This window comes from Streptopelia decaocto, assembly GCF_964273445.1.
Source record: "Streptopelia decaocto genome assembly, chromosome: 11".
NCBI classification, from domain to species: Eukaryota; Metazoa; Chordata; class Aves; order Columbiformes; family Columbidae; genus Streptopelia; species Streptopelia decaocto.
In genome coordinates, this window is record NC_138666.1 from 21,235,545 (window position 1) to 21,250,916 (window position 15,372).

The window sequence follows — 15,372 nt, forward strand, 5'->3', positions numbered from 1 at the left end:
TATCTGTATCCTTCACCGTTCAAACACACAGTCCTCCATCTGCTAGGCAGGGTCTGTTCTTCCTAGGTGTGATTTGAAAGCACCCCAGGCACCTGCCCGCCTTGCAGATGGTGCTACTCCATCACAGTGTGGAGTCATCGCTGGCAACACAGCGTATTTCAGGGAGATGAAAGGGGATGATGGAGTTAAGGTCTTACTGAGAATGTGCCAGACAATCTGAGCTAACTGTAATTATTGAATGTCCTTTTTTGTTGTTGTGGTTGCTGTCATAGCCAAACTGTGCAGGAGGTAAGGTTTTGTTTGTAACAAGTCTCCTACTTTTACTTGGTGGGGTGGAAGACGCCCCAAACTGCAGAACGGAGGGCAGAAATCCAGATCCTACGTTAAAACTGCCCCCAAGAAACCTTTCACTGGGGTCCGGCGCTAACTTTTTAGATGCCGTTTTTCTGCTCAAGTGTGTTTGGCTTATTTTTCTTTAGCCCTCTTGATGCTATTTTTTGCGAACGAAAAAAAAAACCCCAACCTGTTAAACAGGCTCAAGTGACAGCAAAAGGCAGATACGCCTGTGCTCAAAACTAAGTTAAACTCCGAGGGCTGTGCGAGCAATCTTCACCGTGGCGGATTTGCGCGGCAGGGCGGGGAGCGGCGACCCGGACCGAAGCGCTCCCGGGGCCCGGCGGTGCCCGCGGTGCGGGCTGGCGAAGCGGGCAGTGCCGGGCAGTGCCGCCGCCAGCCTGAGCCGCTCCGCAGCACGGCGGGGGAAGCCCCGGCGCTTGGCTTTCCCCCTGAAACTCCGGGAAGAAAGAGGGGATGCCGCCCCTGCGGCGGAGCGGCTTGGGGGTTCGGGACCGGGGAAGAAAGACCTCGCAAGCGCTGCTCTTACCCCCTCCATTTTTGTAGCAGAGGTAGGGAAATCGCCAGACGTTGGCCAGGTCCACGGCGAAGCCGATGACGGAGAGGAGAAAGTCGATCTTCTTGCCCCAGGTCTCCCTGTCCTGGGCGCCGTAGCGCGGCGCGGGGGCGGCGGGCAGGAGGCTGCTGCTGGTGTACTGCACCCCGTTGTGCTCCTTCACCAGGATCAGCTCCACGTCCTTCTTCGGGGGCGGCGGCCCCGGGCGCTCCGGCAAGGGGGCCACCACCGACACTTTGCGGTCGGGCTGGATCTGTTTGTTCATCCTCGCCTTGAACATCCAGAGAGAGCGAGCTGAGGAGGGGGAGCGGGCGAGGCGGGGAGCGCGGATAACGGAAGTGCACTTCCCGCTGGAGGCGACTCCGCGCTCCAGCCCGCCGGTGTCAGCGCGGCAGGAGCGAGGCACGGCCGTAATAAGAGCCATGCAAATGAGGCGGGAGAGGGGGGACCGCGGCGCCCGCCGGGGTGCCCCGGGGAGCGGGGCTTCCCGCGCCCTTCCTCTGCGGGGGAGCGGCCGGCAGCCGGGCGCGGGCGCACCTGGGGCGGCGGACACCGAGCTGGAGCCTCCCGAGCCGTGAGCCGGCCGGAGCCCCGCACTGTCCGGCCCCGCACCTTGTCCCCCAGCGGCAGCTCTACCTTGGACAGGTAGGGATGTCCTGCCGCAGGCTGCGGGCCGCTCGGAGCTGCTCCTTCCCGCCAGGCACAGTGCGCACCGCCGGTCAAGCAACCTGACAGTGCCGTTAGCAAGTAACAGGTAGAGCTAGTTTGGATTGGCTGCTTCGCTTCTTTCCTGGCCGATCTGCATTACAGAGACAGCTTTCCTCTGTCTGATACTGTGGCTTTAGTTAAATAGTAGAATTTGGCTTTTGACACCAGAACCTGGTGGGGTGCAGGTTGAATGATAGAGCTGGACACCACTAATACTGCTACACCAGGACTGATGGATGCCTGGTTTTTTTCTTTCCTGGAAATTGTGGGGCTCGTAGGATTCAGTTGTTAGGTTGAAGTATTTGCGGGACATTGACAATTTGCTGCCATTTCCGATGGGACTTGGGTCTTTTATGTGTAAAATGAGGAAAGAATTAGCTGGCAGAACAACAGTGGTTGGTGCCAGAAGTTGGTAAATACAGCTGCAGAAGGGGGTTTTCAGGGGCTCTCCCTGTTACAGCTGTGAACAGTAACTGCAAGTTCAGCATCTGTTCAGGGAGTAAAATTTCAGCACAAAAAGCCGACACTTGCTCCCCCTCCCCAATGTTAAATAGCTTCCCTTTTGCCTGGCATCAGTGCGAATAAGTCAGATTGCAGAGGATTCTCAGTGGTGTTACAGCCTATTGTTCTTATTTGCTCTGCTAAGGCCGATAATACAGTATTAAAATTGTAATATATGAAGGGGTGCTAGTCAGAGTTGGCAAGGAATACCAGGTTCCTCTGCAAACTTGGAATGTGAAAAAGAGTTCCAACCAGAGTTAAAGCTTGCATATCGGCATCTTCTCCTGCTCTCTTTAGGCCACAGGCTACAAAGATACTAGTAAGACAGCTATTGACAATTTGTAGATTTTCTGCCTTCACAGAGAGCTCTTGGTTCAAGCTCTAAGATCCAAGTCGTGACTTATTAATAGATCCTAAAGCCCTCGTCTGGGTGAACTGTTTGAGCAGTGGCTATGCTGTTTCAGAGCAATTGCATGCTTAGAAGATGCAGCTCATAAGTTGTCTTTCAGTTACTCTGTGGCTTCCTGCCCTCATCTTCTCCAGATATACCTCATAAACGCATTTTCTCTATTCTTTTTGACACCTCATGCCATACATGCTGCAAGTACTTCCCCTGTGCACAGTCATTCCGTAGTGCCCTGTGAACACTCACTGTTCTCTCATGCAGAACAACGCATGATTTTACACTCGTGCACAGCTACACTGCTGTCCCCTCTTCGTACCACCCATCAGTCCCAGCCACCAAATGCATCAAATACAAACGTGCAGTGCCCCCGCTCCCCTGCGCTTCAGGGAGCCTGCACGCCCGCTCTCCCATAGCAAATAAAGGACAAGCTCTGTTCTGGGCATGAGGAGCCCCTGCTCCCAGCTGCAGAGCCCTGCAGACTCACCAGGTAGCACTGGGGATGTCTCTGTCCCATTCCCTGGTACCTGTGGGGAGGGGGAAGATGACTGAAGGGGGATTCCTCCTTCTTGCTTCCACCACTCTGGGACTGCAGTCTCTCTGGGAGCTAAAGCTGTAGCATAGCCAGTAAGGAGCTTTTTAAACCTGGTTCTTCTCTCTCCACGTGACTATTACTGCCTTAATAATCTGCACAGACTTCCTACGCTAGACAACAGCACTCCCATATTGCTTCTGGAACAATAAGGCCTTGCTAAGGAACGCCCTTTTCCCTACAAGGTCTCAATTAGCTGAGCCTGGTCATGATGTCTATGGTGGGAGGAATCTAGAAAGCCCCCACTTATTTCCTAAGAGAATTAAGTCACCATGCATATATATATATGTGCCTTTAGTTCTTGCATGGAAAGTGTGCACAATCTGGTTAATGTAATCTCTGCTGCACCCTCAAGGTAAGAAAGTCCTCAATTGGATTTTATAAAAAAGTTGCTTAATCTTGACTCTGTCTGGATCTTGTTATGCCTAATAGAGCCTGACAGCGGGTAGAGTTGAAGTCAGAAAAGGGAATATTGTATTTAGAAAGCTCAATGGAGCCAGGCAAGATGGCAGGCTGTTAGTGATATTCCACTGTTGACTGGGAAACAGGCTATAATTTACTTTAGGAAATACTCAGGTGTTGCTAGGTTAGTCATCAATTATTCAAATTCTTGTCTGTCATCCTCTTTGCAAGGTATAGGAGAATATACTGTATGCTGTAACAGTAAACTGGGATTGTCACTCTCATGTGTTGGTGTCTATGAAGAAAAAAACACCCCAATGAATAACAGTTTAGTGTGTGCTTCCAGATCTCCACTTGCGGCTGGCGTGAAGACGTACTGTGCTTGTTGGCAGCAGGGTTTGAATTCTCCGCCTTCAGCAGCACAGCCCTCTGCCACTGATACCACCGAACTACAGGAGCTGGCTGCTGTCCTCCTGTGAGCCAGCCTTTGAAAAGGGCTGTGTCAAACAGCATTTAGATATGTTGGAACTCGTTTACAGTTGGTGTGTCTGAAAGAGTCTTCCTTCGTGTTATGCCTGATACGCTTGAGGAAAGAACTTGGCAGTTAAGCCAAACAAAACAGTGACTCAGAGGGGATATGATTGCTTTATAAATAAATTGAGGTAACTGTCACTGAGAAAAAAACACACCACCAGCACCATTTAAACCAAAGGACCAGAAGAATAATGATAAACTTAGCTGATAAATGAGTTCTAACTATCAAAGCAGTGAATACAGTGGGAACTAAAGGCCTGGGTTTTAGGATATTGTTTTACAAGCAGGCTTGTATGCCAAAGTTGCTTGTGAGAGCTGGGATTTGGACTTGAAGACCCAGGACACCGAGTTTTTATTATAATCCAATATATAATGAAAATAATGGAAAGGGGTAGGGGATATACACGCCAGCTATTTAATTTCCTATCCTGGTACATCCACAGAAACTCCAAGCTCATTCCGGCCTTGAGGCTCACCGGCACTGAAAGACTAAACATTTTTCAAATGAAATACATAAACTGAATGAAGTTAGGTTTGGTTATTCCATGATAAAAGAAGCTCAAGGAATAGCCAGTTGCTGTAGGAACTAGGAACAAAGTAGAGAGCAGCCTTCTGACTGAATCAATGTTAAAACAATTTCCCAGTGACAGGAACACGGCAGTGGCGGGGTTGCCCTTCTTTCTAGGTTAGCAGGTAAAGGACACCATGCTGCAGACTGTATCAGACACCTTTGGATGACAGCAGGTACATCACCTCCAGCCTCCTGGACCAATACAAGTGGGTTGGGCAGTTTTGCTTCATAGTATCTCTGAAATCATACTGCTGTTCCAAAAGTAGTGTTTCTTTAGTATTTAAAGCTTGGTGGTGTGTTGTTAGCAGGCTGTTGTCATAGTATCTCTTTCCTAGAGCCAAATAAATGCGTCTCTTTCACGGGGAGGGCCCGTTGAGGTTGGTCCAGCCCTGCATTTTGACAGTCATTGTCTGTCATGCTACAAACTGTCTTCAGACTGAGAATAAATATTAGAAAAGCACTCCAAATGTTTAGCTCTTCCATTTATTCAAGAACGCCAAGTCGTAGGGGAAGACGAGGTATCTCCCTGTTTCTTATGATAATAGCATTTGTATCTTTCTTACTAAGTTGCTTGAGATGTCACAAATACATGTCTCCCAAGCTCATTTTACCCGGAATCTGCTACCCCTGGTATCAGGTGACCTTCTTCAAGAGAACCATCTGTGTTACCCAAGCAAGCTATCCTCTGGCATCTTTATTGTTTCGTCATATATAAAATATTTGTGTGTGTGTGGAGAGAGGACGGTGTGGAAGTCTAGGAGGTTAATCCATCATTTCAATAATGCTCCCTCTCTATAGGCACACCCTCTTTACCTCACTTTGGCCTCTTCCTAGCTTACTAGCACTTATTATATTTTAAAGATTATAAATATACTTTGGAACATTTCACACCAGAAATGGTGAAGTTTCAGCTTCAACAATATTCTTTCTCGCTATCTGTTTTGAATTACTAGCTATTTAACATCAGCTTTATTCTACCTCAGAGGTACTTGTACGAGAGCAAATTGCAAAGCTGGGTGTAAGGAGCGTGAAACTGTGAGCAATCCCAATGTAATCCTGCTGTGCGTGAGGTACACCCTGTCCCCCTCCCCCCGGCCTGTGGGGGAGAGAATCCGGGTGCAGGGTCCAGAATGGACCAAGGGCACACGCTGACCTGGTCCCTACTTGGTACAGTCAGAGAACCTGAACGCTTGGGCCTACTGTCATCCATCCTCGTGGTTCATCATGTCATATGTGCATGTAATCTTTGTCTTTAGCTGAAATAAACATTTCCTGAACAAAAATGGCATAGATTTCAGATGAAGTCTTAACAATATTTAGTGAAACAATAATAATTCCTAGGATTAAGAACCAAGACTTAAATGCGAAGGCGATCTCGCTTGCCTTTTCCACACCTGTATTAAATGTTTGTCCACAGACAGGTTATAAACACCCGAGTCTTTCTGCTCTGTGATTTCCAGATGGTGATCTGTAGTTTATGGAACGAATTTTTGTTTCTCCAACCCTTAAAGACCAGATTTAACATGTTTTCTGTTCCCTTCCATCCTATTTCTGTTACTCTAGGATTCCTTTTCTTTTCCTGTGTGAGTCCCATTCTTCACTGATTTCGTATTGCCTGCCAACTTCATAATCTCTAAATTTCATTAGCAAACACAAAGCTTTGGGTGCATATTATTAGCACAGATATTTAATAAACTAATTCCCAATAACAGATCATTCAGGATAGGTAATCTCACTCCAAGCCTGTAATTATCCTTCTAGCACAACATAGTGTTATATCCTCTTTAGTCAGTTACTTTCCTGTCTTAACAATTCTATTTATCTCCATCTCCTCTGCTCAGACTAACAATTACAAGTGTCATTGTAGCAACTGCTTTTGTGAAGTCGTGATAGATTAATATCTACCACATTTTCCTTGCTTTTATAAAAGGCAGTTATCAGAACAAAGTACCAGCGTATTCTGGCTTCCTCTGGGAAGCTCCTTTTCCATGTAGCAGTCTTCTGTGCTGATGTGCCTATGGGTAGAATTAGTGGAAAGTGTTTTAACTTGGGAACTCCGTGTGGTCATAGGATTATATGCATCTCCATAAATCAAGGCTTTTGTAAGATATGTCATCATTTCTGTTTTCTGCAGACCCTGAACAAGGCACCAAATGTCCAAAGCTAGACTGAGGGATGACCCAAAATACAAGACATGAAAACTCACTGAATTTCAGATGATTCTAAGATACGATTTTTTTACTGCACTGCTGATGGCAAGGTGCTGGATATTATTTTCCTCCTGTTGAAAAGTCTAAACAAAAAACCCGAAGCAATCTGTCCTTGCTTGCTGAGAGGACCTGTCCTTTCTCTTGGTGCCAGTCTCTTGCTGATCTCCCTGCTTGTGCAGCAAGTAAAACATGTCCAGTTGTGCAGGCTGTAAAAAAAGACTGAGAATGAGCACTGATATCTTGCTTAATTAGAAATAGGCACCTTAACACATGGGCTTCTGATCTTAAGTTTACTGTGTACTACACTGATTATTGAGCATATTCAAAGCTGATCTTTATGTAGCCTCATCACCTATATCTGAAGACACAATAGGGCTGATTCTTCTTCCAAATGTAAAGCAGCTTGATTTCACTGATTACACGGAAACCCAGATAGTGAGAACATCAATATTTTTCACTGTTGGTGTTTTCTGCTAGGCTTTATATTAACATTTGAGACCAAATTGTTTCTTTTGGTATAGAAACAGAGCTCCCTTTGTGGCCAGTGAGAATGGTATGCACAGATCTGGAGAGGAGATGTGGAAGCCTCAGTTATCTAAATTCTGATTGTCATTTTTGGCTTTTCTAAGAGTACTCGTAAACAAATGTAACTCAAAACCATTGTCCTTTCCATAAGGGAAGTCACACGAGGAGCAGGCCACACTACTGTTGCCCAAGGCTTACAGTGCAGTTGTATCTAAATCAGAGTTCCGTTGTGCTGGACGCTGAATGTGCATAAGCACAGAAAAAAGTCAGATCCACGTTGTCTGTCTAGAAGCAATTAGCTTTCTGTTGCTGGTAGCTGGAGAGAAAGGACCACCGTGTCTGTCAGTGGTCCTAAGGCAACTGATTTCCCTAAGGTTTCGATATTGTAATTCCATGTCTTTAAGACAGAAGGAGGAAAAAAAACAGTAGCTAATTGAAGGTAGTCTCCTGCAAAACACTGAACAAGACCAGTTCTTTATTTCTTTTAAAAACCAAGTGAATCTGTAAAAAGATAAACATTCAAATGGATCCAAGTCCCATCACGGGTATTAGTTGAAGAGCCAAAAATAATGTATTGTCAAAGTTTAAGAACTTTTGTGGATGTTTTGCCTTAGGTAAGTTTACACATTTGTCTTAAAGGTGTTTTCATGTGGTCACCTCATGTACAGGTTTGAATGAGTTTGACTTATTTTACTGTCCAAAGCCTTTGCAGTTCTACAGCAACAAGTCTGTGTAAATATTTGAAGTTGTGAACTGTTTTCGTACTTGGAAACCTCCAGCTGCCCTCAGTTGTAGCATTTATCCGAGTGCAGCACCAAGTAGCAAATTAGCTTCCCAGCTAACATTGACTAGTTTGGACAGTTAAAAGTAAATTGGTTTTTGTTGAGCTGATTGTTTTAAAATTAAGCCTCCGAGCACGGAAAGAATCAGCAATGCTGGAGGAGATTCAGCCCGTCTTCAAAGTTATGACAAGTCAGGCACTTGGCAGTTTTTACAATGACCTATATTTTAATATGGGCTATTGGATTATTTCTAAAGAGGCTTCTTAGCCATAAAAGAATTATGCTCATTGGCTGGGCTGTGGCAAAAATACAATTGAATTAAGGACTGAAATAATTTAGGATCCAGCTGGACAAGTTGTCCCTGCGGCTGAGCAGTAACAGATGTATTAAGCATTGGAAATTGCACAGAAAAAAAGGTATAATTGATCTAAGGTAACCTCGCTACTTTGTATTAAATAAATCAATGCTGATAAGCTGAAAGGTTAGAAGCAAGAAGCTGAATTGAAGGAAGGTGGAGCTGGGAAAAAACAAGTCTAGGTAAAAGAAGTTAACTTTTAGGTCCTAAATGTGGTAGGGACTGTGGACACTTGAGCTCCATAAGTACATGGGCTATGAGTTTCCACATCGGCAGGAGCGATGGGGAGTGTTGGGGAAGAGCGGAGGAGAGAATATCAAACTGCACATCCTTGCAGAAGAGACACATTTGCTGAGGAAAAAAATCATAATTAACCATCTCTATGTTCATTTGTGCAGCTAAAATAATTTGTCACTGAGAACCATAAGTGACCACAGTCCTCACTGCCTCACACACACACGTACCTGTCAGTGCCAGGGAAGGCTGCGCTGTGACAACCACGTTACACAGAGCAGTTGATGTTTCAGGAGTGCAGCGTGTGTGCGTGGACAAAATTTACACAGTGACAGCAACTTCACGTAAACTCGTGTATGTATTTCATGTAGATGAGTAGTAGAAGACAGGGTTTCCCCGTGGTTACTCTCTTAACTTCTGATGCCTTTTCTGCATTTTCAGACTAGGCAGAAATGGCTTCATAGACATTAACTTTGTTTTGCAAAGAATGAAAAGGTATGGAAAAGCACTTGCATAATTGCTTTGAGTGCACTTAAGAGTGAGCGTGTGCTTCCATGGCCACTGGAGCTGAGAGAGGCACATACTGGGCAGGGGCAGCAGCGAGTTCTGCTGCCGTGTGTCCCGCAGAGCGGATCCAGCGGCCGGGATGGGGCGGCGTTTGGCCGGCTCGGGGTTCCCGGGGACGCGTCTGGAGAGGAAAACGGCAGCGCTGGGGCTGCGCTGCCTGGGCGGCCGTGCCCTTCGGGCGGGGGGTGCCCTGCCGGGCGGCGGGGCGTGCCGGGGAGCACCCCGGGCAGGCCGGGCTGCAGCATTGCGCTGGCAATGGGCTGCAGCAACGGCTGCCAGTGGGGTGCGGTAGGGTCCCCGGGGGCTGCAGCAGCGGGTGCCAGTGGGGTGCGGTAGGGTCCCCGGGGGCTGCAGCAGCGGGTGCCAGTGGGGTGCGGTAGGGTCCCCGGGGGCTGCAGCAGCGGGTGCCAGTGGGGTGCGGTAGGGTCCCCGGGGGCTGCAGCAGCGGGTGCCAGTGGGGTGCGGTAGGGTCCCCGGGGGCTGCAGCAGCGGGTGCCAGTGGGGTGCGGTAGGGTCCCCGGGGGCCGGGCGCTCCCCGCGCGCCTGCCTTGCCGTACAGCGCCACCTGCCGGCCCCGCGGGGGGCGCACAGCAGCGGGGTGTCCGCTCTGCTGAGCCCCGAACCCCGGGGAGGCGGTTCAGGGGAAAGCGGATTTTGGCTTCCGTGCCTGTTCTCGTACTCCTGGCAAATAACTGGAGGCCTCTGAATAGTCTAGATCTCAGTGGGTACCTGCAGAAATTAAACACACCTGCTTTGAAAGTAAAGAGACAAACTTCCTTCATGATGCAGCAAATATGCTGATTTAAAGCATATATTTGAGACTGGTGAATGTCAATGTTAAAAGCCAGTCCTGGCTGCAAAGTCAAGCAATCAGAGTTTAGGAAATGTCAAGGTAGCGTTTCAGTTAAGATTTGGCCATTGGCACAAGCGATCGGCAGAGCCGGCGGCGGAGCGCGGCGCCCCGTGTGCCCTGCCCGCCGGCCTCTGCGCGCACCGGGATCTGCCGGCTTTGCCACTTCAGGAACTGAAACTTTCCTCGCCTACTAATTCCATGTGGATTTCCTAAAGCCAATACCAAATTTTGCCTGATAGCTTCTTGTCCTGAGCAGACAAGAATCTCTGATGTGAAAGGAAGTGGAATGAAAATGCTGATTTTGAAGTTAGATGTAGATTTGAAGAATTGGTTGTTTCTTTGTTAATTTCTTACCCTCATTCCTTTTTCTCTCTTCTGAGCTGATCTCAGTGAAACATGGTTCCAGTCCCTGCTCTCGGGTCTCTGTAGCCCCTCTGGGGAGAAGCAGAAAGCGGGTCAGAGCTGCGGGGGCAGCAGCAGGACACGGCCTTACTGGAACGAGTAGGAGGCCGGGAACAGCAGCGCTGGAAGCGTCGTGCTGTGCTCCTGTGGTACAATAACACAGCTCTGATGGCACACTAATTCAGTTTTTTTACTTTTAGGAACCACTAAGGCAGTATTGATGCTTCCTTAACTGTGCTAGTTCATTATCATACAATGTAATTATCCGATTCTGGTATACAGTTTGTAGGAGCTGTTTTCTGGGGCCTGTTTCTTGACAGATATACCTGATAATTCAGCTTCCAGAAATGTACATTGAAAGGTCCGATTGCTGTGCTGAATAAATTATTACTTGTATTTTGGTGGGATCTGGGACCCAGTTACAATATGGTCTGTGACATGTCTAATATAAGGCCAGTCCAAGCCCTAAAGAATCCAAGTTGTTTTTAAAACAAACAGAAAAAAAAACCCAAGCAAACAACTAAAAACCTACAAAAATAAACAAACCAACCACAAAAAACCCCAAACAAACCAAAAACAAACAAGAAAAACCAACCAACCAACCCAAACCACCGAAAAACCCCAAACAGATACGAATATGTAATAGACTCCAGTCAAAGTCCTAACCTCTTTGGAGGAATTTGGATGTAAATTGGAACCTGGCAGCTCTGGAGGCTTTATAATTAAAAATACCAAATACGACCCTGGTAGGAGCTTTACCCTGTCATTGCTGAAATTAACGTTAGGCTGCATCACTGGGATTGACAGAGGCTTTCTGCCTTCTTGTTTAATAATGTATTTCCTCTTAGAGGAAAACTGTGGTGGTAAAACTCAGCAAAGCCAACAATGTGTTTCATAAACAAATTCACTTCCTTCTTCAAACATTGCTTCATTCAAGAGCAATACTTTCAAAATTCCTTTTAGCACTGGATCTTTAATTGGTTCCTTTTGCGGGAACGAAGCAGCCGTGCTTTTAATCCCCCTTGAAGTCTGCTGAATTTGTTAAAATCTACCGCGTTGTCTCCTGTTGGGAATGCATCCTTCACCGAACTGCAGCGAGGGAGTGACCTCCGTAACATACACCATGTATGACTTAATTTGGAGTTTATTAGGAAAACCCCACATGTTTGGCCTTTAATGGTGAGCATTTGCCTGTAATATGTAAAAAAAATCACCCTTAATGTGTCTCTAGAGGGATGCAGTTGAGTTTCAGGATTGTTTAATGGTTTTTAAAACAAATGAGGGAGACCTGTTCCCGGAGCGAGGAGACCTCGTGTCAGTTGTCCCTGGGAAAGCCTCAGCGGCTCTGCTCCTCCCAGCCGCTTATGCGGTGGGACCCGAGGAGGGGGTAGGAGGGCACTTCCACTTGTTTGACATTCAGCAGAGCTGTTGCTGCATTTCTTGATTTCTTGATTTTTTTGCTTCTCACATACTACTGTGATGTACAGATGCAATTTAAATACAGTTCTTTTTATTGAGACGATACAATCTCTTTGCTTCCAGTTAGTAAGTGTAGTTATTTGAAATGCAAATGTGTCTGTGTTACTTCGAGTGTTTAGTGTTCTGTACAGAGAATAGACAGAAATGGAGCGGGTGAAGGTAAAGGAGAAGCAATATGATCTAAATGATTTTGCGGCTTAAGACTGAGCACTCACTACATCTGAGAGGAACGCGCACCCGTTTGTGAAGTGTTTCAGCAACTGAAAGAACTAAGTTCTGTTTATTATATTCTGTAGAAACAGCTGAAATTCAGATTGCTAGTTGCCAGATATTCATTGAAAGAGTTATGCAACAAAAGTTACCGTGATTTTAGAATTAATATTGCCTGGAAAAGCATTAATATTTCCTGCAGTTTAGGTTAGCAGTTTGTTCTCCCTCTCTTTTTGATATGGTTTAGAATTTTTGTAAATATTTTTCTGCAGTCAGGGAGCAGAGGACACAGCACCCGATTGCAACTGTAAAGCAGCAGCGATCCGGCTAAAGCTGCAGAAGAAAGTCTGTGGTGTAAGCCAGGGCTGAGTGTGCTCAATTAAGACTATTCATTAAGTGCCCTCTCATTTTACACGACCGGTGTGGTATCTTCCCAAGGGACTGAGGCACATTCTAAGGAGGGAGGACATTGTCCTTGTCGCATCAACAGTCCTTTCTTGGTACATTGTGACATCCTCTCTGTGGACTGTGTTTGTCACTGTGCTGTATGGGAGATGTGTGCGTAATGAATCCAGTGGAAATAAACAGTGTTTTCCCCCTTATGAATATTTGATCTATGATTTATTCATCCACCCAGACTTAGACTAATAGCATGTCAAATGCTGCCTGTTTGTTTTCCTGTTGACATATTTCCATCAGCACTGTCTTCTGTATTATGGACAGGAAAAATATTAGCAGACTTATAAAACAATGGCTTGACGAGCCCAGTTCTTTGATGTAAGCTAGATGGACTCCACTTGGGACAATAATACGAGATTAGGTGAAGGGGAGGGGGCTTTTGTCTACTGTGAAATTGTTCACATTAGACTGGAAGAAGAGTAAATTGAGACTGACCGACTCCAGCAGAAGGTCAGAACTGAGCAGTGCTGAGCAGGGCAGAGTTGTCTGTGTCACTGTGTCACTGTATGGGGACCTGAGTTCTCCTTCCTTTGCGCCTCAGCATGCACCAAATCATGGTGGAAGGAATCAGGCTTGATACCACTGGAAATACCTAGTTGACAGCAAGCAAGTCAAAGATTGCTGCAGATAAGAAGTACAAATACAGGGAAAAAGATGCTGGAAAAGTCTAAATGCACCATCTTGCCATAAATGATCAAATCTGTTTAATCTGTGCTTTTTTGTGATCTGATGTTGAGTTCGCCATCTCGCGTCTGGAAAAAAAAATAATCAGTGGCAATGTTAAAGCAAAGAATCTCAAATTTGATTATGAGGTTTGGGACACCATGAGCACCCAGGAGTAATTCAGTGAATGAGGGGTCAGAACCCTTGTATTTCCCTCTCTGCTGTGCTGGTACCCTCCTGTGTAATTGTGGCAAGCTTTCCTTTTGCCTTGTGTATTTACAAACGGGGAAATATCCAGGAAAGCCAGACACTCATCATCTGTGCTTTATACAATGCTTTGCTAGTTGTTTCTTCTGTGAGAGCTGTGAAATCCATTGTAATAAAATGAATTATACTGGAGAGTTTTGTCAAAGGTGTCTCCTGTTACTTGTCACCGTATGAAGGGCTGGTTCTCTTTGGTCCACAGAGTATCTTTTCTACTAAAAGAGAAGTTTCCTCTGTATAAAGCATAGGCATTTGCCTTTAAAATTGTCAATAGAAAAAGTAGAAAGGATGGCTCCTGCTCCTTATTTCAGAGGTTGTTTTACATTTAGTGTAGCTTTGAGTTAATAATAATTCAAACCTGCATTCAAACTGCATAGGTGAAAATGCTGCTGTTTCGCTCTCCCCAGTGTATATTGACAATACACTTTTCTGCTTACAAGAGGCAGGCTGTCAAAGACATGTGATTGGATAGCATTATGGAGGTTGGCATGTTTTCATTCAAAAGACCAGCATACGGAATCTAAACATTTTAAATGATTTCTGCTTTGAATGGCTGCTGTAGTTCATGGCTGGTTATCTCCCATTTCAAAGGCTTCCGGCAGCGGGGAAAACAGCTTTCCTAAAACCTGCTGGCAGTTCTGCTGTGACTCCTTCGAGTCTGCTACACTTTTTCCTGTTCATTTCTTCTTTACATTTTAAGAAAACATTTTGAATTTTCCTGCAATCTTTGATATCAGGAGATGTGAGCAGAAGCACAGACTTCGGTATCTAATTGTGCACTTGGCCTTATCTTTGTCTGCAAGGCTGATGTTTACCTTTGAAAAGGAAATTATTCTTTTTGAACAATCAGCTTCTGAGCTTTCATCATGTGTCTCTAATTTGTAGTGCTTTGCTCCTAGTGCACTGTCAGATGCTTAGTGAAGTTTTACAAAGATAACGTCCTTAACAAAGGGGAAGTACTTTATTTTTTTAGAAGAAGAAAGCTCTTTTTAACAATAAACTGATCAAAATGTTCTCGATAAACTGGACTTTTAAACTCAGCAAAGATAAAGCTAAGACACTGCAGTAGGTTGGAATGAGCAGTTATAGGAAGAGAGAAAGGGGAAAGCTGGTTAAGGAGCAGTTCTTTAGAAGGGGATCTAGGGCTTACAGATCAGCGACAGCTCTATGTGAGTGGGCAATACCGTGTTGTTCCAGAAAAACCAAGCCTTATGCTGGATTTGTATGCAGGAATATTGACTGCGAACTATACAAGCCTTCTAATCTACTGGGAGTGGTAGGACCGGAGCTGAAACGCTGCCTTCAGAGAGCTTACATGAAAATAAACACAAGCCCAGTAAGTGCAACCCATGAGGAAAGAACGGAGGAGGTTTTGCTTTTTGGCTTAAGAAAGGCGGGCTGGGAGATGCAAGAGTGAAACAGGCATGATGATAAGCTCTCGGTACATGTACGTACAGATATAAGTAGTTACCCTGCAGATAAGTAGAAATGAATTGGTTCTCCTTGAGTGCGGTGACTCCAGCAGCAGAAGTGTCCAGGTTCTACCAGTAGAAATCGTTAAGCAATGGACTAGACTGTATGGCAAGACTGGGCAGTCATCCGTGGCGCAGGCCTTTAACAACAGGTTTAATCTAATGAATTCTCACTGTTGGGTATTCTTGCTAATAACGAATCCACAATGAGACATGAGCTAAGTAACATTCTCAAAATGCCTCAATTTTGCTAGTGATTCCTAGAAAATACAGATC

At 45.7% G+C, this 15,372-nt stretch overlaps 1 protein-coding gene across 1 annotated transcript in view; it reads right to left on the reverse strand.

Annotated features, from left to right (window-relative positions):
* Positions 1-1,190, reverse strand: part of LOC309444594 (sodium-dependent noradrenaline transporter-like) — a gene marked incomplete at its 5' end in the record, with an annotated part of 65,515 nt that extends 64,325 nt beyond the window's left edge. The window contains one exon of the mRNA XM_082062557.1: positions 884-1,190. Within this exon, the coding sequence (XP_081918683.1) occupies positions 884-1,190 (307 nt within the window). The remainder of the gene's footprint in view (positions 1-883) is intronic.
* Positions 1,191-15,372: the final 14,182 nt, after the last annotated feature.